Below are 20,093 nucleotides of genomic sequence, written 5' to 3' on the forward strand. Positions count from 1 at the left end.
ATCTAGTGTCCACTGGTTTTCCAGGCAGCCTCCCATCTAGGCCCTCACTGCATCCAGCATAGTGGTTGCATCATGTGACTTCATAAGATGCTAAAACTGGTGAATACAGATGACTGATCCCAGGTAGACTCACACAACTACCCATTTACCACACTGGCTTGCTGTTCTTTGGTGGTTGGTCCCTATAATAATTCAGGAGGTAGTCTAAGGTTTCTTCCCCCTTACCCATCTAAAACTGGTGGAAATGTTTTGCCCAGAGCTGGGGAATTTGGGTGAAGACAGAAGGCATACAACCATTTTGATGTATGTCTGACACTCTGTGAAGCCAGAAAAGTTATCACAGCGAGTGTCTTCAAGGCAGAGCAAATAAATAAGCAACATTTCCAGCTATTGCAATAAATCTGTGAAACGTCTGAAGACTTTTCATGATTTATTTCCTTAAAATAGAGGTCAAGTAGGTCAAGTATATCAAGCTTTAGTATACTGTATAATTCATCATAGAAATAAGATGGCAGGAAACAAACAAACAAATGATGAAAAATCCTACAAACTGGACTTCAAAGCCTGCACAATACTCATTGCTGAATCTATGCACCCATCAAAGTTGGAATGAATAAATCCATCACCTCCACAGACAAGAAACGGTTTCGTATGGAGAGTTATTTGTCCTGGACTGCCAGGGAAAGCTTTGGTAACCTGGAAAAACAAAACAAAACACAGAGGGGATTAGAAAAATAAGTAGCTATTCATTATATTGCATGACATATGAGTAACTCATATCTCAAGGAAAGACGTGTGTTAATTGGAAGAAACAGTCCCTTCGTTTTAATAATAATTGACACCTATCACAACAAACATGCTTAGTGCTCTTTCATTCTATGGTAAAATGCTTTATGACATGAGAAGGGAAAAGGAACTGAAACCTCTATAAAATTCATGAAGGCCATCTGCCTAAAATACATTTACACTACTGACGTTGCCGAGTTTTGGAACATCGGCAATACGAATCTTAGCAGCACACAATACTTGTCTCAAAGAAAATACAAAGTACCGAAGCCTGCTTTTTCTGGTTCCAAAGCCATTTCCACTCACTCGTAAATTTACCTTCCTCGCTGGATCTCATGGGGAAATCGAAGGAGGTCTTTCATTCTCCTCTCTTGCACATGGCATGCTGCCGCACACGTGAGCAAACTGCACTGGGAAAAGTATTTTCCCCAGTATGGCACCTGCCAAGCCAAGTTGGCTTGGTGTGCCTCCCCTGCACCCGCCAACATGGGTGCCAACTTGAATAAAATATTGGGGGGAGGGAAGGTAAGTCTCATTAGATCAAATGACATGGCATGGGAATTCCCTTCAACTTTTGGGGAGAGTGGCCCCTTCAAATATTTTATGAGGTGGGGATGAAGGGACCTCAGCTCCTAGGAGTTGGCTTCTATGCCCACCAATTTCAGCATAGTCTGAAGCTGCATGATACAACACCCATGACTGCTAGAGTTAAGCAGGTCTGGGTGCAAAAAGATTCTGGATGGGAGTCCCCCTGGGAAAATCAATCGACACTGCCTTGAGTTTCAGGTTGGAACAAAGGTGGGATATAAATGTAAATAAATGGATGCATGACTAGAGAGATAAATAAATAAATAAATAAATAAATAAATAGATTTAAACTTGGAAAGATTGAATCCCCATGTCTTATATAGGCTACGACTCCAATTAAGAGATTTCTTACGACAGCTAGTACTACAACACCATCATCATTTACTATAGCTACCCACCAAAAATATCCCTTGTTTGACTTGTAACAAAATAAAGTTAAAAAGACAAAATATAGCAATTAAAAGCAACCACAACAATAAGAGGCAGCAAAAACCTCCTTACAACTGAGAGCGAATGAATCAAGTTAAGAGTCTGGATTTTAAGTACAATTTGCAACTCTGGGTAAATAAAAAGGTTTTCAGCTGGCTCCAAAAAGACGATAAAGAAGGCATCCAGGTAGGCCTTTCTGGACAGAGCATGCCTAAGCCTCTGCCCACAAGCCATTTTATCACTGTGCAGGCTTGCATTATGGCTGTGAATGCCCCTAATCTGATTCAGGGCCTCATTTGGCCCTTTTGAGTGGCCCTAATCTGTTCCTGACCTTGATCCAGGGCCCGAAATGGATTGGGGCCTTGCAGAGTTTTTAATTAGGGCTTAAAACCACAATTGAACGTTGGATGGGTAGGTAGGGGAGGGAGAAGGAGTCAGTGTGCATGTGTTTCCTTCTACTCCTTCCTCACTTCACCTCCTGACCGACCCTTTAAACAAGCACAGATTGATCTGGGAGACCTGGGGCTGCCTCAACCCACTCTGGCTAAATCCTGGGTCAACCAGAATCAGTTCAGGATTTGGGATTTGGCTGGAGCAATGGTTTGCCTATATTCAGCATTATTAAAATGAAACACCTCTCAATTTGAAGAGAGCACAGAAGCAGTGGTCCGAATCCAGTACATTAAAACACAATGTATGTTGAGCCTATGATATTGCTAATGGTCAAGGAATTCTCTAAACAGTGAGAAACGGCATTACATTTCTCTGGGCAAAGTAAACACTGCATGCGTGGTCCCCCACCCCCCTTGACTTTGTTAGGAGAGGAGTGGAATAGATTCCTTTTAGCATCAATAGACCTGTTTACAGAAAGAGAGTACAATATAAATAAAAAGGAACATAGACTGTGATTACTGCTGATGCAAATGGAAATAGCTGTTTATATGTTTACAGATATGGAATTTGCCTGGGCTTTATAAAAGGGACACATCCACAGATTAATGTCAACAGGGCAAAACAGCAACGACTGCTTATCGAAACCTCTGACTCAGATGAAAGAAGTGATACGGAAATACTTTATCTTGAATTAAAGCGATGCCTGCCATATGGCCGTATGGCTATAAAGATGAGCCACAGCTGAGTCAGCAAGCTAATGTCAGCCCCTTCTTCCTTCCTCTTGGCCTTGCTTTCTGTCCTCCTGCACTCTTAGCCTTCTCCTGCTTCCCGCCTTTTCCTGCACATCTTGCTTCATCCGTCCTGTTCATCCCCATCCCTTCTCCATTTGGCTATCACTTCTACCATACGCCTTTTCCTAGGCTACCTACTGCCTCCCTCTTTTAACCCCCATGTTTACCTTCTTGCCTACTCATCTGACCTTTCTGCATTTGCCCCCTCTTCCATAGCTCAGTGGTAAAGCATCTGCTTTATATAGAAGGTCCCAGGTTTAACCCCCAGCCTGACACCATGGAGAGCTCCTGACAGGCAGTGTGGACAGCACTGAGCCTGATGGAGGAAGGGTCTGCTTCAGTACAAGATATCTTCCTATGCTGCCTTGTTTCTATATATATAACTCATAGCAAAGTTCACCCTTGAGATGGCTGAATCCTTCTAACAACAAGCAGAATTTATTATTATTATTATTAAAGGTAAAGGGACCATTAGGTCCAGTCATGGCCGACTCTGGGGTTGTGGCGCTCATCTCGCTTTATTGGCCGAGGGAGCTGGTGTACAGCTTCCGGGTCATGTGGCCAGCATGACTAAACTGCTTCTGGCGAACTAGAGCAGCACACGGAAACGCCGTTTACCTTCCCGCCGGAGCGGTACCTATTTATCTACTTGCACTTTGACGTGCTTTCGAACTGCTAGGTTGGCAGGAGCAGGGACCGAGGAATGGGAGCTCACCCCGTCGCAGGGATTCGAACCGCCGACCTTCTGATCGGCAAGTCCTAGACTCTGTGGTTTAACCCACAGCGCCATCTGCGTCCTATTATTATTATTATTATTATTATTATTATTATTATTATTATTCACTCCCGCTAAAGTAAGGCAGGCAAAACATTACTAACAATTCTTAAAGCAAATCCAACTTCAAGTCTTAAACCTCAGGATTCTTGTTTCGTATTCAAATTAACAACTAAAGACATTCACAGGAACATAATGCTCAGCCTGACTGATGGAGACATTCCTCCTTTATCAGTTTTATTTTACTCATTTATTGCTTTATCTTATACATGTTTATCACCAAGCGTTGCAACACCAACTTTTGCAAAACTTTTATTTAGAAGGCAGTTGTTAACAAAGAGCATCAGCCTTTGTATCATAATAATTGACAAGATGTGTGAACTGAAACATCCCAAGTGGCTTTTGCTGAAGTCTGCTGAAAATCTCAAGGGAATGAATAACGTGGGTGATGCTAATGGCTGCATCTGACGACAAAGCAATCAACATGGCTGAAAAAAGGTCCAGTTTTATGCTCTCCCTGGTTAAGTTTTTCACTGCGATGGATGCCAATATTTATGAATGTTGCTGTCTAATATTTATTGAATCAGAGATACGCTTGTAATATCGACTGAAATGTCCATCTTCTGGCAAGACTAAGAGAAGGGATTGTGCATCATGTTAACTGAGATCAATGAATAATTTAGAGTGGCCTCCATTTTCATTTTCCTTTATGCATGTAATATAAAGCCCAATATCCATCCTCACCATTGACAGAGCCATGTAAAGCCAGGGCTTTACATTACATGCACTTCATGCCAAGTAGCATGGTTGGCTATTGACACCAATTGCAACATCCACTGGTGTGTGTGTGTGTGTGTGTGCGTTGAGTGTTGATGGAGTTAGGGAACAGACAGAATCCAGGCCCTTTTCTTTCCTCTGGAGAAAGGTGGGGTGTTAGGGCTCACCATGATATTTGACCGAGGGAACTTCCAAGCTGTCAACAATCTATGGGAAGGGCTGAAGTGCATACTGGGAAATTGAGCCTTGCATAGCTGAAGTGGGTTAAAGCACTCCGCCATCCTAGCACAACAAATACACTTTTAAAAAAATAAACAGGCTTTTTGCAGTTAGGAAGGTGATGGGGGAAATGCACTGAAAAGCGTGGAATGAATGAATGATTAACCAGAAGTACAAATGCCCTGAAAGCATATCAGAATGCTCATTGTTGTATCCAGGCAGAGACTGAGTACAATCCAGCCTCCTTGTAAGCTTAGTGCAAGCAAATCAGGATGCTCAATAGACTGTCTGGAGGAGCCATGAAACTGAAAATACAGTGAGAGAAGGCTGAGCTTCTCTTACCCTGCTGCTCCATGAGCATAGTTTAAAAACCATCTAAGTATACAGTGCCTTGAACTTTCTAAATTTAACATTGGATTTTGTTTTTAGATACTTTTGTCCAATACTTTTGTCCAATTTCCCTTCCATTCTGGGAGTGGGGGGAGCAGCCCCTTGGAAATTCCCAACTGACCCATTACAGAGAACAAATAGCTGAGCCTGCAGGATGAGAGAAAGAAAGGGAGAGAAATTATTTAGTACAAGGAGGAAAAGGGGAAGATAGGGTGTGAAAACAAAGTGGAGCAGGGCCCAACAGGAAAGTGATGTGACCAAATTAAGCCATGGCCGAAGAAGAGCCCAGCAGGCCCATCTAATCCAACATCCTGTTATCAGGGGCCAGACACATTCCTATGGGAAAGAGGACTTTTGGATCTCTCTCTCTCTTTCTCTCCTCGCCTCCTGCATCAGCCTTTCCAACACAGTCAATGGATATTCCCCCTACACATTCTACCACTGTGGTTAAGGATCTGCAGCCAAGAACCAACTGTGCAGTAAACCCAGCAAAGTTTCTCCTCCCCATGTGTATCAGCTCCATTTAACATTTAGCATGCCCAGTGGCCTTTTTTTGTTTAAAAGGCGGTGGGGGGGGGGGGAGAGGAAAGAACTGTCTCCAGCCATTGCAAGCCAGCTGTCATATGTGGGCCACTGAGCTTTCTTTAATAATGGAAGGGATGTGCTTTTAGGAAGCAGTTCGAGACTTGACAGCTTGTGGTGGCCTGTTTGGCCTGCCTGATTCCACCTTTTGCAAACGAGCCCATATAAAAAGAGCAGGGCTCTCTAGAGAGCGCAGAGTACAGTAGATGAGTCATGTAGAGCACTACTGTGACATCTGCTACCACGGCTATCGTTATGGATCCGTAAGCCTGCCTGTTCAGGCTGACGGTGTATCTGTGTGGGAGGAGTTAATGGGAGAGAGAGAGAGGGAGAGAGAGAATTTCTCTTTCCCGAACTCTGTAACGCAGTGCCAGACTGCAGTTTTCAAAGCTGCAGCTTCTCAAGGGACATGCGGAGGGGCACGGCATCTATGGCAGTGCCTAGGAGCAATCTGTCTGCAGAGAACATACGTGCAGGAGGAATCCAGGCGCACGCTTCTGGGACCGGCTTTCGCCGCTCCACATTGTCACGGAAAAGAGGGCAGGGGCAGGGCATGCCCCAGTGAAATGGCAGTTGTATCCCGGAATGAATACAACAAGGGGGAAGGAAGGAAAGGAAAAGAATGACCAAACTCAGTGGGGCCTTGTAGACATCTAGTGCAACCCCCTCCTCGGTACAAGAAACCCATAGCTAGATGATTTGACTCTGCTTAAAGACCTCCACCTCTCCCTTAGATAATTGGTTCGACTATAGGCTTGTTCTTACTAAGACATTTCTCCAGCTGAAATCCACCCTCCTATACCGATTTAAGCCCAATAGTTTTCGTCCTATCCTCTGGGGCAGCAGAGAACAAATCTTTGCTGTCTTCTGTGTGAGAATCTTTGGGTATCTGAGTGCTGTTGCAATCTGCCTCAGAATTCACCAGACCCAAATCGCCCATTTTTTCCAAGCTTTCCTCATTAATCTTTGACTGCCATTCAGAGTAGTTAAAGGACCATCTTCTCCACTATAAACCTACCTATTCTTCAAAATATTCCTTGGAGGCCTTCTTTCACTTCAAGTATGGGAGAGAATTGCCCTGGGCAGGGTCTTTACTGTGGTGGCTTTAAGGCTTTGGAACTCCGAGACAAACAGTGTGTTTGCAAGGCACCTTTTGCTGTCTATGGTACTGAGCTTTTTAGAGGGAAGGTTCTGCTGCTTTTTTGCTTTTGTTGTTGCTGTTTCAAATAACTGTATTTGGTTTTGATGCTGTTTAGCTGCCTTAGAGTGTCAGTGTTGTGAAATGTGAAAGGGAAAAAGATAGAGTTTTTAAAACTAGATGAAATAGAATAGAGTGGCTACTGAAATGACAACTGGACCAAAAGTCATCTGAACAACCAAACCCCATTTTAAGACACAGTAGAAATGAACATTATTAATGTTTTTGGTGGTGGTGGTGGGGAATGGGACATAGATCTACGCTTGGTTCAGAGTAAAGGTTCTTTTAGGTAGATCAAAAGATGTACATCCCTCTAGCAGTGAGACCAAAGGATATACTGTAGAAATGAAAGACAACAAAACAAATGAGAAGGTTTTAAAAAATAATAAACAACAGCTTAAGAAGAAGAATGCAACCCCCCCCCTTCAAATCTTCCCAGTAAAATTTCCCACTTGACTCTTCCTTGGAATCTGTTGTTGTTTAGTTTGGATTTGCTTCTTCCGGATCAAAGATTTGTTTAGAAGTGCAGCTGAACTACAAATGTCAAGTTTACTGCTCTACTTCCCTTGTGTTATTGTATGCCACTAGGTACAGGGCAGCACAAAGCATCAACCTTAGTAAGAAACCGATGGTACCGAGCAACAACAGCTCCGATCATTCGTAAGAAAAATAATTGTCTACAAGATAATAAATCTCATTTGCCTCAGGTGTTTAACTGGGACTTGGAAAATCCAGCCCCTCTGCTGTTAATAATTTAACTGGCACTCTAAGCCAGTTAAAACTAGGGAGCCTACCTCACCTGTTCCTGGACTGTAATGGGGAAGAGAATGGACAAAGCAAAAGAGGGCCACCTGAAAGGGAGCAGGGCGCAACAGGAGTAAACAACGGTGTGCAGAAGCAACTGGGCACAAGCCTGTGGACCTACAATTCTTGATTCAAACAATGGACAGAAGAGAACCCTATCCTATGGAGGGGAAGAGAGTTAAAAGAGGTCTTCTGTCCTTTGGCCACATTGGATCTTCTAGTCAGTGTGTACATAGAATAATAGCATTGTAGAGTTGGACAAGATGCTGAGGGTAATCTAGTCCAACCCCACTGTAATCCAGCAATCACGCAAGTATGCATACATATACACGCACACAGGGAAGAAATGCCCATGTAGGATTATTATTAGCTGACAGTGCTGTACTTCCAAATTCAAAATCCCCTTCCATAGGGTCGTTTGGGCTGTACGATACCTGTGGCAGAGATGCCCTTCCAATTCAGCAGGAGAGACCAAGCCAACGTGCCTCTTGACCCTTTGCGCTTGGGAATGGGAGGCAGGTCTGCTTTTAAATGGCGCTACCTCTTTGCTTTAGGAATGTGGGCTCTTTTAACATATAATTTCAATGATACAGCAAATGCGCTGCTTATAAAAAAGTATGAAATGGCCATATTGCTCAGGCTATGCTCCCCCCCGCCCGAGTCCTACCACAATGCAACATGATGGCTGAAAAGACTTTCTGGCTCAGGAATCCTTGATTGCTGATGCTAATGTTGTCTTATCATAATTAAACCATGGGATAGAGCACGGCAGCTGTGCTGCTAAGTAGTATCAATAGAAGTTTGGGAGGACTAATCCCACATCTTCCATGGATAATTGTAATGTCTGCATTTTAATCCTGGGATTGTATTTGGCCCATATGAAGGGCATAATGGCTGTACTGAATTAACAAAAAGAATAAATCCCGCTTGAAAGCCTCGGGGGGTTGGGGGGACCACGTCCACCCTTCATTTTCTCCTTTTGCTGCTGTGTCAATAGTTGATTGGAATGTTAAAGCAGAAATAGCTGTAAGGTAATTAGCGAGCACCACTGTATAGCACTTAAGCATAGTCAGTTCTTGTAGGGAGCTTCCTTTCTGAGAATGCATTCTTCAATTACATTCACTTAATGCCATCTATGGGGACAGATCTATGGCTGACAAATAAACTTCTTATGAATCAGCCACATCTAATATATAAGCATGTGTGAATTAATGGGGCAGGCAAAGACCTCTTTGTCACCGTCATCACCACCACCACCATTGTTATTTATTAAATTTCTATACCACCTTTTACTTGAAGATTACAGGGTGGTTTACAATATAAAAACATAAGAAATACATACCATAATAACAAACCTTGGTACCTTGGTACCTTGGTTCTCAAATGTAATCCGTTCCGGAAGTCCGTTCGACTTCCAAAACATTCAAAATCCAACGTTCAAAAGCCAAGCCGCGTTGGATGTTCGGCTTCCAAAAAACATTCATCTTATCTTACCTACATTGGCTCCCAGTACGTTTCTGAGCACAATTCAAAGTGTTGGTGCTGACCTTTAAAGCCCTAAACGGCCTTGGTCCAGTATACCTGAAGGAGCGTCTCCACCCCCATCATTCTGCCTGGACGCTGAGGTCCAGCGCCGAGGGCCTTCTGGCGGTTCCCTCATTGCGAGAAGCAAAGCTACAGGGAACCAGGCAGAGGGCCTTCTCGGTAGTGGCGCCCGCCCTGTGGAACGCCCTTCCAGCAGATGTCAAAGCGATAAACAACTACCTGACATTCAGAAGACATCTTAAGGCAGCCCTGTTTAGGGAAGTTTTTAACGTGTGATATTTTACTGTATTTTTGGTTTTTATGGAAGCCGCCCAGAGTGGCTGGGGAGGCCCAGCCAGATGGGCGGGGTATAAAGAATAAATTATTATTATTATTATTATTATTATTATTATTATTATTATTAATGCATTCAGGAGCAGATTTGTTCGTCAACTATGCTGTTTGAGAACCAAGGTTCCACTGTATCTCTTTCCCCCTCCCCAGATTAAAAGGTCACAGTTTAATTATCTTGAGGCCTGGGAAAAGAGGCATGGTTTAGCCTGACACCTAAAGATATGCAAGACTCCCCAGGGATAGAATTCCACAAATGGGGAGTCACTGCAGAAAAGGCCCATTCTCATGTTGCAGTCCTTGAGGTACTGCAGTCCTAAGCTGTTTAAGGTTTTATAGGTCAAAACCAGCAGTCTGAAATGGGCCCAGAAACTAATTGGCAGCCTGTGCAGTTGGGCCAAGATTGGCATTATATGCTCAAAGCGTCTTGCCTCAGAGAGCAACCTGGCCACTAAATTCTGCACCAGCTAAAGTTTCTGAACTGTCATCAGAGGCTGCTCCACGTATAACGCATTGCTGTAATCTAACCTAGAAGTTACCAGAGCATACGCAACAGCAGTTAAACTGTCCCTGTCCTGATATGGGTGCAGCTGGGCCACCAGCCAAACTAATGGAAGGAACTCCACGGCATCGAGGCCACGTGAACCTCAAGTGACCCCTGAGCTACGTACCTGCTCCTTCAGAAGAAGTGTAACCCCATCAAGAGCAGACAACCTCCCAGCCATTCAGTCTAGGGAACCACTCACTAACAATCAGTGGCGTAGCGTGGGTTGTCAGCACCCGGGGCAAGGCAAGTAATTTGCGCCCCCTAACCCGTGGATTTGCGCCCCCTAACCCTAACCCCCAGATGTTGCGCCCGGTGTGGCCGGCCCCCCCTGCACCCCCCACGCTACGCCACTGCTAACAATGCCTCATTCTTATATGGATTGAGCTTCAGTTTATTGGCTCTCATGCAGTCCATTACCAAAGCAAGAAAATGGTCCAGCACATACACTGCCTCACCTGCAAATGTAAAGGAGAAGTGGAGCTATGTGCCATCAGCATATTGCTGACAATGTTCTCCAAAACACTAGGTGATTTATGATTTCACGTGCAGAGGACATTATCTGGCATGTAGGTTATTGTGCATTATAAGGTTTGCATAAATGTTAAATGCAAAGATTCATGTCCCATTTACTTTGGCCCTGAGCCCCATATGCCTAGCCCTAAAGTACCATGCCACACAACCCGATGCTTGGTTCTTGGCTAACCTGTAGTGGACACAGAAGGCCACCTCCATCATTCTGCCCGGACTCTGAGGCCCAGCGCCGAGGGCCTTCTGGCGGTTCCCTTGCTGCGAGAAGCCAAGTTACAGGGAACCAGGCAGAGGGCCTTCTTGGTAGTGGCACCTGCCCTCCCACCAAATGTCAAAGAGAAAAATAACTACCAAACTTTTAGAAGACATCTGAAGGCAGCCCTGTTTAGGGAAGCTTTTAACGTTTAATAAGTTATTGTATTTTAGTGTTTTGTTGGAAGCCGCCCAGAGCGGCTGGGGAAACCCAGCCAGATGGGAGAGGGAAAATAATAAACTATTATTATTATTAGTGGCTAGAGAATATCTAGGTCCAAGGAAAGATCTGTTCAAAGCACCCTTATTATTTTTGATGTAGACAAGTGGTGTAATCTTGCTACATTTATAGTACTGAAATGTTGTTGTCTTTTGCATACTCTTATGTTCCTTGTATGTTGCTGTTTTATTATTGGTGTGAAATTATTCTTACAATTGTTGATTACATGATGTATTGTTATTCTTGTTGTGGACAACACAACATCTTTTTTGTGTGGAAAGGCAGTGTACGCTGTGATGACGCTGATGATGTTTGTTAGGGAAGCTAACTCCTAGGGTAAGGGTGCATAGGATTGAAACCTTAGATGCCTACCTAAAAGATGAAATGTGGCAAACAGATAATTGCAAACACATTTACAAGACACACACTTGTCAAGCCCTGGCTGCCTCAGTGGTGCCCTCTGTTTTTGCTCTATGGCAGCCCTAAGATCCATGAATCATGTTCAGAGTTGTGCATCTCTCTTCCTCTCTCTGGGCTCCAGGAATTAAATACCATGTCCCTAATTTCAACCAGCTATTACAGTGCAGGCATTGTGGGCATTACAGTAGCACGAGTGATGAATTATAATAACCACAATAAACCTAATTAACAACCTGGTGTTTTTATCTTTGTAATTAAATCTAGCTGCCATAATGATAACCACTCTGGAAATCCTGCTGCTGCTGCTATTATATTATGATCAAAACAGATTACCTTATGGTAGTATTTTTAACCTCTGGTCCTCAGACGGCCTCTTGCTGGTTCAGAGGCTGCTTCCTGCCACTCTGGAGCAAGAGTGGCATTTGAGCCTCCTGCTGCTGAGGCAGAAGTTCAATTTGCCCCTTCCTTCGACAGAAAGGGAGTCCCAGAGCCAGATCACTCTGCAGCTAGATGAAAGTGGGGAGATGAGCGAGTGATAAAACTCAAGTTTCAGCGCAGGCTATGCTCACCTCCTAAGAGGCTGTTGCACATGTGTTGTGGTCGCAACGTTTAAGAACAAGGGACAAGATGAGTATGAATCATGTGCATCGGCCAAAAACCGTGGCTTCAAATTTACTTTTCTTCTTTTAATTTCAAAAACACAGGCTCCAGAGCCATGGCAGAAATGGAAAGGTGACAGACTATTCAGCAGCTAAGTTTATATGGCTTCTTTCTACCAATGTATACAAGATGATTGGCGATTTAAAATAATGGCTTATAAGGCACAGTACAAAATGAAAACAAAGCAGAGAAATAAGAAAACAAGCAAATGGAGTTATCAAAGATACTCACTGTTTCCAGGGGAATTTATTTTTCATGTTCATCATAGTTTTGATTTTTAAAGCTGAGCAGGCTAAGGCCAGGGTGTGTAAAGGACCACCACTTTCAACATGAACTTATCTTCAGAGTCCCTTCAGTCTTCTGGGGGCAGGGAGGTGCTTGCAAGCAAGGGGGTCCTTTTAGTGGTGGTGCCAAATTATGGAATCCTGTTCCCAGATATGCTTTCTGGGATCTTTCCTTGGTTATATTTTGGGTGCCAGGCAAAGATTATACTGTTCTTTCATGTTTTTATTGTATCTAAGATCCCCTCTTTGTCTTTTTTTGTTTTTTTAAGCCGCTATTTAATTTGCTGGCCTTGATATTTTTATCATGCAGTTTGATTGTTGTTTACTTTGCTGTTTGGTATTGTTTATTCTTCTACTGGTTACTTGAGGGTATTGTCTTTAAAAAATGGACTTTTTATAAAACAAACAATCAAAATAGTTTCTTAACTTAGTTCAGGGGCAGTGTGATGAGCATACCTAATAGCAAACAGCGTACTGTGAGTGTTAACAGGTCTATCTCCATGTCTGGTCCTGTCCTGTAACATCTTGTGAAATTCACTGTGTGATGTGATGTCCTCTGTCGAAAACCTTGGTTATGGGGCATCATGGAAGAACCATAACTAACTGCTAACTATATCTATATCTATATCTATATCTATATCTATATCTATATCTATATCTATATCTATATCTATATCTATATCTATATCTATGTCTATATATCTATATCTATATCTATATCTATATCTATCTCTATCTCTATCTCTATCTCTATCTCTATCTCTATCTCTATCTCTATCTCTATCTCTATCTCTATCTCTATCTCTATCTCTATCTCTATATCTATCTATACTCATACACACACACCATTTTGAGTTGCACTAAGTGGTTAGGCTGCTAAATTTCATTTAGAAAGGAAAAAAAGAATTTTGAAAAGCCTGGCCTGAATTAGACACTTCAGATATGTGTCCATCTTTATTTTTACAACTGGTAACTATCAGCATCTTCTGGTAATTATCTGCACACACATACAGTATATACACACATTACAGTTGCTTAATATACCATATTTTTCGTTCTATAGGATGCACTTTTTCCCTCCTAAAAAGTAAGGGGAAATGTGTGTGCGTCTTATGGAGCAAATGCAGGATGCACGGCTATCCCAGAAGCCAGAACAGCAAGAGGGATCGCTGTGCAGTTATCTCTCTTGCTGTTCTGGCTTCTGGGATAGTCGCGCGAAGCCTCTTCAGGGCAGGGGGAGCGTTCCTCCCCCTGCCCTGAAGAGGCTTTGCGTTGCTGTGATCCCTTTTGATGTTCTGGCATCTGGGATTCAGAATATATTTTTTCTTGTTTTCCTCCTCCAAAAACTAGGTGCGTCTTATGGTCTGGTGCGTCTTATAGAGCAAAAAATACGGTATATATATTTCATTCTCCTTCTACAAATGTTATGGCTCCATTTGTTTATGTGAAGGCATAGAAGAAGAGAAGGAGCTATGCCAAAAGAGAAACGTATATGAAGAAAACGGCCATTTCAGCCACCAGAGCAAGTTGTCTCATATTTGACAGTCAGCTATATACTATTTCCCTTTATCATCTTTTATCCAGAGATAGGAAAACAGCTAACCAGGATTGCATCAGAGGCACCATTTTTTTGTTCCCAGCATCTGGCTAGCTGGAGGCCCAGCCTGGGATGGGGGGCATGTATCTCCAGAAGGGACTCACACGGGGAACCAAGATAGCAATAGCTTCTCTGCTCCATTTCACACATTTGATAAGTAACTGTCCTGCAACGCTCAGTTGTCCTGTAGCAAGATCAAAGAACTAACAGGGTCAGAAAGAATATAGCAGAATAAAGAATAGACTTCAGGCCCTCTGTGCGACCAGGTTTTCACACCACAGTGGTGCATGGATATAGGATCTCTCTCTGTGATACGCTTGACCACCATGATTGCTGCTGATGCCATTGCAGCACGGAATCCCAGCCATGCAGGGTGGTTTTCTAAAAAAGGTTGGTATGAACCTACCTTAGAATGGGTCAACCTCACGGAATGCTTAGCCCAATTCTGCACATTTTCCATAGTTGGCGGCAGGCATAATTCTTAACTGGAGATGCCAATAATTCAACTAAACCCACACATACAGAACTCAAAGTGCTGTAAATGGTGTTGGTAGGTGGTCTCTCTTCTGTCTGGATCTAGACCTGCTTAGCTTCAATGAGGTGACTGCATCATGTGCCCTCATAACAAAGCCCTGGCTCTTTGTGCTCTACCACAGAGCTTCAGCAAGGGGCCACATCCTGATATAATTGAGCTATGTAGGTGGCTTGCATTCAGATGTCTCACAAAATGCTGAACAAACTACAGCGACAGATAGGTAGCCGTGTTGGTCTGCCATAGTCAAAACAAAACAAATTCCTTCCAGTAGCACCTTAAAGACCAACTAAGTCAGTTCTTGGTATGAGCTTTCGTGTGCATGCACACTTCTTCATAAATAAATCGGACATAAATCGGACATCAGGAATCACAAGACAGAGAAACCAGTAGGAGAACATTTCAATCTCCCAGGACATTCTATACAAGATCTCAAAGTAGCTGTTTTACTACAAAGGAATTTCAGAAATAGACTGGAAAGAGAAGCTGCTGAATTACAACTTATCACCAAACTCAAAACCATGGAGAAACCTGGTCTGAACAAAGACCTTGGATTCTTATCTCATTATACATGACAAAGCCATTTTTCACCTTTTCACCCCTTGCTTTTTCCTGTAAGACCTATTGCAGTTGTTAAGAGTCGTCAACAGGCTCATCACAGCTATCTGCCTATCACCCATTCCCACCACCCTTCTGAGTAATACCCCTCCCCACCTTCTCACTATATAGAAGGGTCTGGAAACTTCTGTTTCAGTGTATCTGAAGAAGTGTGCATGCACACGAAAGCTCATACCAAGAACTGACTTAGTTGGTCTTTAAGGTGCTACTGGAAGGAATTTGTTTTGTTTAAACTACAGCGAGTCAGTGTTCAGAAGCCAGTGCAATGCTTGAATAAAAATCCTGTGCGCCTCTCACATTCCTGAACAAGCTATCATTGGACTTGAGCATTTTGCTATCATCCTTTATTATAGATTACCTGAGAATACCTCCACCTATGGCACTTGATGCTGGCTGGTTTAGGCAAACTAGGTACAACATCTTTCAGCTGGTCTAGGATCAACTGCTGAACCTTTTCCTTGTCTGACTCCAAGTGGCTAGTTCCAAAGGGAACGCTGGTGTGAACAACAACAGATGGAGCGACATCAGGCAATTCTGCAAGAGACACAAAGAAATATATATATTATTTGGCGTATAAATAATTATGTTCAAGATTCAGCACCGTTTTGTACCTTAAACGCAGCTTCAATTGGAATCCAAAAGCAACTAACGGCATAGTAGCTCCCTAAGAGTTAATATGGATAGCACAAAGTAAGCATTATAATCTGTTTTCTCTCTGAACATTTAATTCAGGAGTGGGGTACCTTTTTCAGCCTGAAGACTGCATCCCCTTCTGAGGGCCACATGCCAGAGGGAATAAATGTATTTTTTACTTTTGTACAATGGGCTAGTATCTTTACATATTCACAAGCCCCTCTCTGTCATCTATCTGCGCAAGCAGGAGGCATTATTGGAGTTCAAGGACACAATATAAGCGGGCAAAAACACTAAAGTTGTGGCTTGGGGACAGGGGGTATAGCTTAGAGAGAGAGTCCTGAGGACCATATAGAGAGGAATGTACCACCTAGTAACTAAAGTATATAAAAGCTAAAAAGTAAATGACCCCTGGATGGTTAAGTCCAGTCAAAGGTGACTATGGAGTTGCAGTGCTCATCTCGCTTTCAGGCCGAGGGAGCCAGTGTTTGTCCACAGACAGCTTTCCGGGTCATGTGGCCAGCATGACAAAACCACTTCTGGCACAACGGAACATTGTGACGTAAGCCAGAGCATACAGAAACACCGTTTCCCTTCCAGCTGCAGCAGTACCTATTTATCTACTTGCACTGGCGTGCTTTCAAACTGCTAGGTTGGCAGGAGCTGGGACAGAGCAACGGGAGCTCACCCCGTCGTGGGGATTCGAACCGCTGACCTTCTGATTGGCAAGCCGAAGAGGCTCAGCACTAGGCACACAGTGTGCCAAGGATGCAGAACCTGTGGTCCTCCAGATGTTGCTGAACTCCATTTCCCACCAACCCCACCTAATATGATCAATGGTCAGTGATGAAGGAAGTTGTAGTCCAGCAATATGCAATATGTTGTAGTAGGTAAAGGGTTAGACTAGGTTCCAGGTTTAAATGCCTACTCAGCCACAAAGCTCATTGGTAAACACTTGTACTGGTCGTATTCTCTTCACTTAACCTATTTTCCCGAGTTGGCGTGAGGCTAAAACAGGTTAGCGGACAACCACGTGCACCACACTGAGTTGCTTGGAGAAATAATTGTAGTAAGACAATAAATCAAAGTGTGCTGCCACCAGTGAGACGGTGGTAGATCCTGCTGCCTGGTCCTGTCAGCTGCTTTCTCCCTTCCCTCACTATTCAGACAAACCATGTCCCTACTAACCACATTGGGTGAATGCATTAGCAGGATGAATTAGGGATGTTTTACAGTGGAAAATTTAATGCCATGAATCTGATTGCAAGGTGGCAACCCTGAGATACTTCCAGGGGTAGAGGCAGTTCTTACTAGACCTCCTTCAAGTCTCTGTCTAGCTTCAGATATTCTTTCTTTCTTACATCTTTTGCAGCTCACACCTAAAATCCTCCCAAGCCACCTGAGGCTGCTTTGGGCCTAACTTTGTGCAATGTGTAAATGATTTATCTGCCAACACAAGCTCTTCTCAGCTCGTCCCCAAAGGGGTGCTGTGAGGGTTGTGTTGCCCAGGAGCAATGAACCACAGAGGAGATGGGAAGCTTCCTAGTAAAAGTAGAGAGGGACGCTGTGCTCACTCAGCAGTAAGAAACGGCAACCGAGAAGCTGTTTTTTGTTGGGATGGCAGCAGAGAACTGTGTGTGACTGAGGCTGAAACCCAAACTGCAATGGATTTAACGCTGAGGTTACTGGAGCAAGATCGTTCTTAAAATTAAGGGTTATTCTTAGAAGCTGACATTCGAAAACACACGAAGCGAAATCGGATTCTGAAGGTGACGGGCTATGTTTTTATGGGGGCGGGGGGCGCGGGGGAATCACAGTTAAGTTCCATGAAAACGGTGGTGTGGTGAAATGCAGAAGCTGACCAAAACTAAAAGTGATACAATAGGAGTGCATCGTCCTGTATTTTGCGTATTTGCTGCTCTTCCTACACTTTGCTCAGCATGTGCCGCATCTGATTTCAGGCACAGAACTCATTTATCACTCAGAAATGTCAAACATGCTTGTGTTTGGAGCCAAAATGTAAACAGGGCTCAAGCACTTGGTACAGCCCCAGTTCTGTTGCGTATGACCACCAGGATAGTCTTAAAACAAACCTAAAAATCTTGTTGCCGCTCAAAGCCTAGGGGAGGATTATTTATTGGGAACTAGAAGCTTGCTATGGTGAAGTATCACTGCCCACTCCAAAAAGATGGCCGATACCTCATAGAAAATAAACAAATAGCAGTGGCGAGTCTAACTCAGAGAAACAAGATATCACAACAGTGAAGAAAGAGAGGGAGAGAAAGAGAGAGAGGTCATTAAGAAGAAAGTACCATATTTGTGATTTTAACTATAGGAAAGATCTTGGTACCAATGGCCCTCCGGCTTATTGCCAACTACCATTCATTCACTCATTATTGCCAACTAAGGAATGAATCAGTAACATTCTAGGAACTGGACTAACACAACTAAATTTGGTTAGATGCTTCCAAAACAAGTTAGGGAGCAATTGTAACCCTACCTACCTGGGAATAAGCCCCATTTAACTCAATAGGACTTACTATTCAGTTAGGATTGCCAACTACATGCAAAGGCATTTGGGTCATATTGATGCTCCTGTTCATCCTTCTCTCCCACTGCGTCTTTTTTCATGACTCTCCTGCATATGTTTATAGGCATACATTTCCTGCTTTGTCTCCTGTTAATTTGATTCTTTCCCTTTTCTTGACTGAATTATCTGGAGCTATTTCTTCTTCTTTCCCATGGTGTACCTGCACTCCAGTGGAGGAACATTATGATTTGAGGTGTATGAGTTGATTGGTTTCTGCTGTAATTATTGATTGTTATTGTATGCTAATGTTTTATCGTTGTAGATGGCTAGAGAACATTGCTATGGGGAAACAGATAAATATTGCAAAAAGAAAAAGTCTGCTCTTCCTTTCCTCCTTTTCCTTCAGCAGCTACCATATTCACCCCATGGGTTGTGAGCAGTAAATATCTTTGATGTTTTCCAGCCCTGCTGTATCCATGCTAGGCTGTTTCCCCACACCCCTCTTCTTGGTATAGTTAAAATGTAAGAGAATAAGGCATTCTTTTTCCCCTTTTGATTTTAAAAAGAGTCCTTTCATCCCTTCTTCAGAAGGCAGAAAATAACCTAAGGAGAAAAACTGCACTTGATCCCCCAATTTCTGATGCAAATTATTCAGAGTGTTAGAGATTTTGCAGAAGTCTTTCCCCTGTAACTATCAAACAAACAGCCCTTTCACTGCATTTATAGTCATCTTTGTGCCAGGGGACCATCATACTAGCATTCTGCATAGAGGAAAGTTCTTGGGATAATGAAACCTCATGAAGATTTTGCACTGGACTGTTCTAAGTATTTTTGCTCGTGCCCCTGCCATCCGCTTCCTTCCCAGCCCATAGTATCCTTATCTGTTTGCCTTTCTATCTAGTCAATTCCTTAAACTAGACCTGCTCGAGACAGGTTTCTCAGTTTGCACCCTGACTTGCAGGTGATTATTCTATATGAACCTTCCTGCGGGTTTGTTTCAAGAGCTCCATTGCAATTCTGATCCCAGTTCTACTAGAGCTCACCTTTCAAATAACTGACAGCCTATGGGACCGATGCTGGTGGAAAGGCAAACAGAAATAAGCAAGTCAGAATTTGCTTGGGAAATAAAACCAGAACATGCTGAGTCACTACATGGAAATATATATCAAGAAGCACTGTGCTGTGGCTCCTCGCTCCATACATAATGACACTGGGAAAAGTCAACTTTGTTGACTTCCAGCACATAAAAAGGACTTCTCCAATCTGGCTGTCACTACTCCATAATAAAGCTGGGGAGGTGGAGCCTGTAGTGCCTGGGTGCTACTCTGTCCTCAAAGCTGCTGTCATCACGAATATTGGCAACAGAGTTTTAGGTTGTCCCTAAAACAATCACCTGTTAGCTTGTATTGACTGCTGCTTGCATAGCCAACATGGGCAAGAAGACTGCAAGCCCTTTTGTGACAGTTTACAAATACTGTCACTTGGTTCTAAGCAGAAATCCCTCTGGTCAGAAGTCCAGGGTGTATTTAGTAGGGTTGTAGCATTTGGTTAATTAATTGTTTCAGTTGGTATATTCATGTTTTGACTGGCTAGAAACTTGCTACCCGATGAATTGGGAGGCTGATATTTTAAAATAACTTACAAAAAACTGTTGGTATTAGCTGC

At 43.2% G+C, this 20,093-nt stretch overlaps 1 protein-coding gene across 3 annotated transcripts in view; it reads right to left on the reverse strand.

Annotated features, from left to right (window-relative positions):
* Positions 1-413: 413 nt before the first annotated feature.
* RNLS (renalase, FAD dependent amine oxidase) overlaps positions 414-20,093 on the reverse strand; it is a 102,647-nt gene continuing 82,967 nt past the window's right edge. For 2 of the 3 annotated variants that reach the window (XM_081861965.1, XM_081861964.1), the window contains exons 6-7: positions 15,624-15,799; positions 414-696 (exon numbers count right to left, since the gene is read on the reverse strand). In XM_081861965.1, the coding sequence (XP_081718091.1) occupies positions 544-696; positions 15,624-15,799 (329 nt within the window). In that variant the 3' untranslated portion in view covers positions 414-543. Of the gene's footprint in view, positions 697-11,907; positions 12,081-15,623; positions 15,800-20,093 lie in introns of all 3 variants that reach the window. The other variant, XM_081861966.1, reaches the window with a different exon arrangement.

The sequence above is a fragment of the Podarcis erhardii genome (genome assembly GCF_964252035.2).
Source record: "Podarcis erhardii genome assembly, chromosome: 5".
NCBI lineage: Eukaryota > Metazoa > Chordata > Lepidosauria > Squamata > Lacertidae > Podarcis > Podarcis erhardii.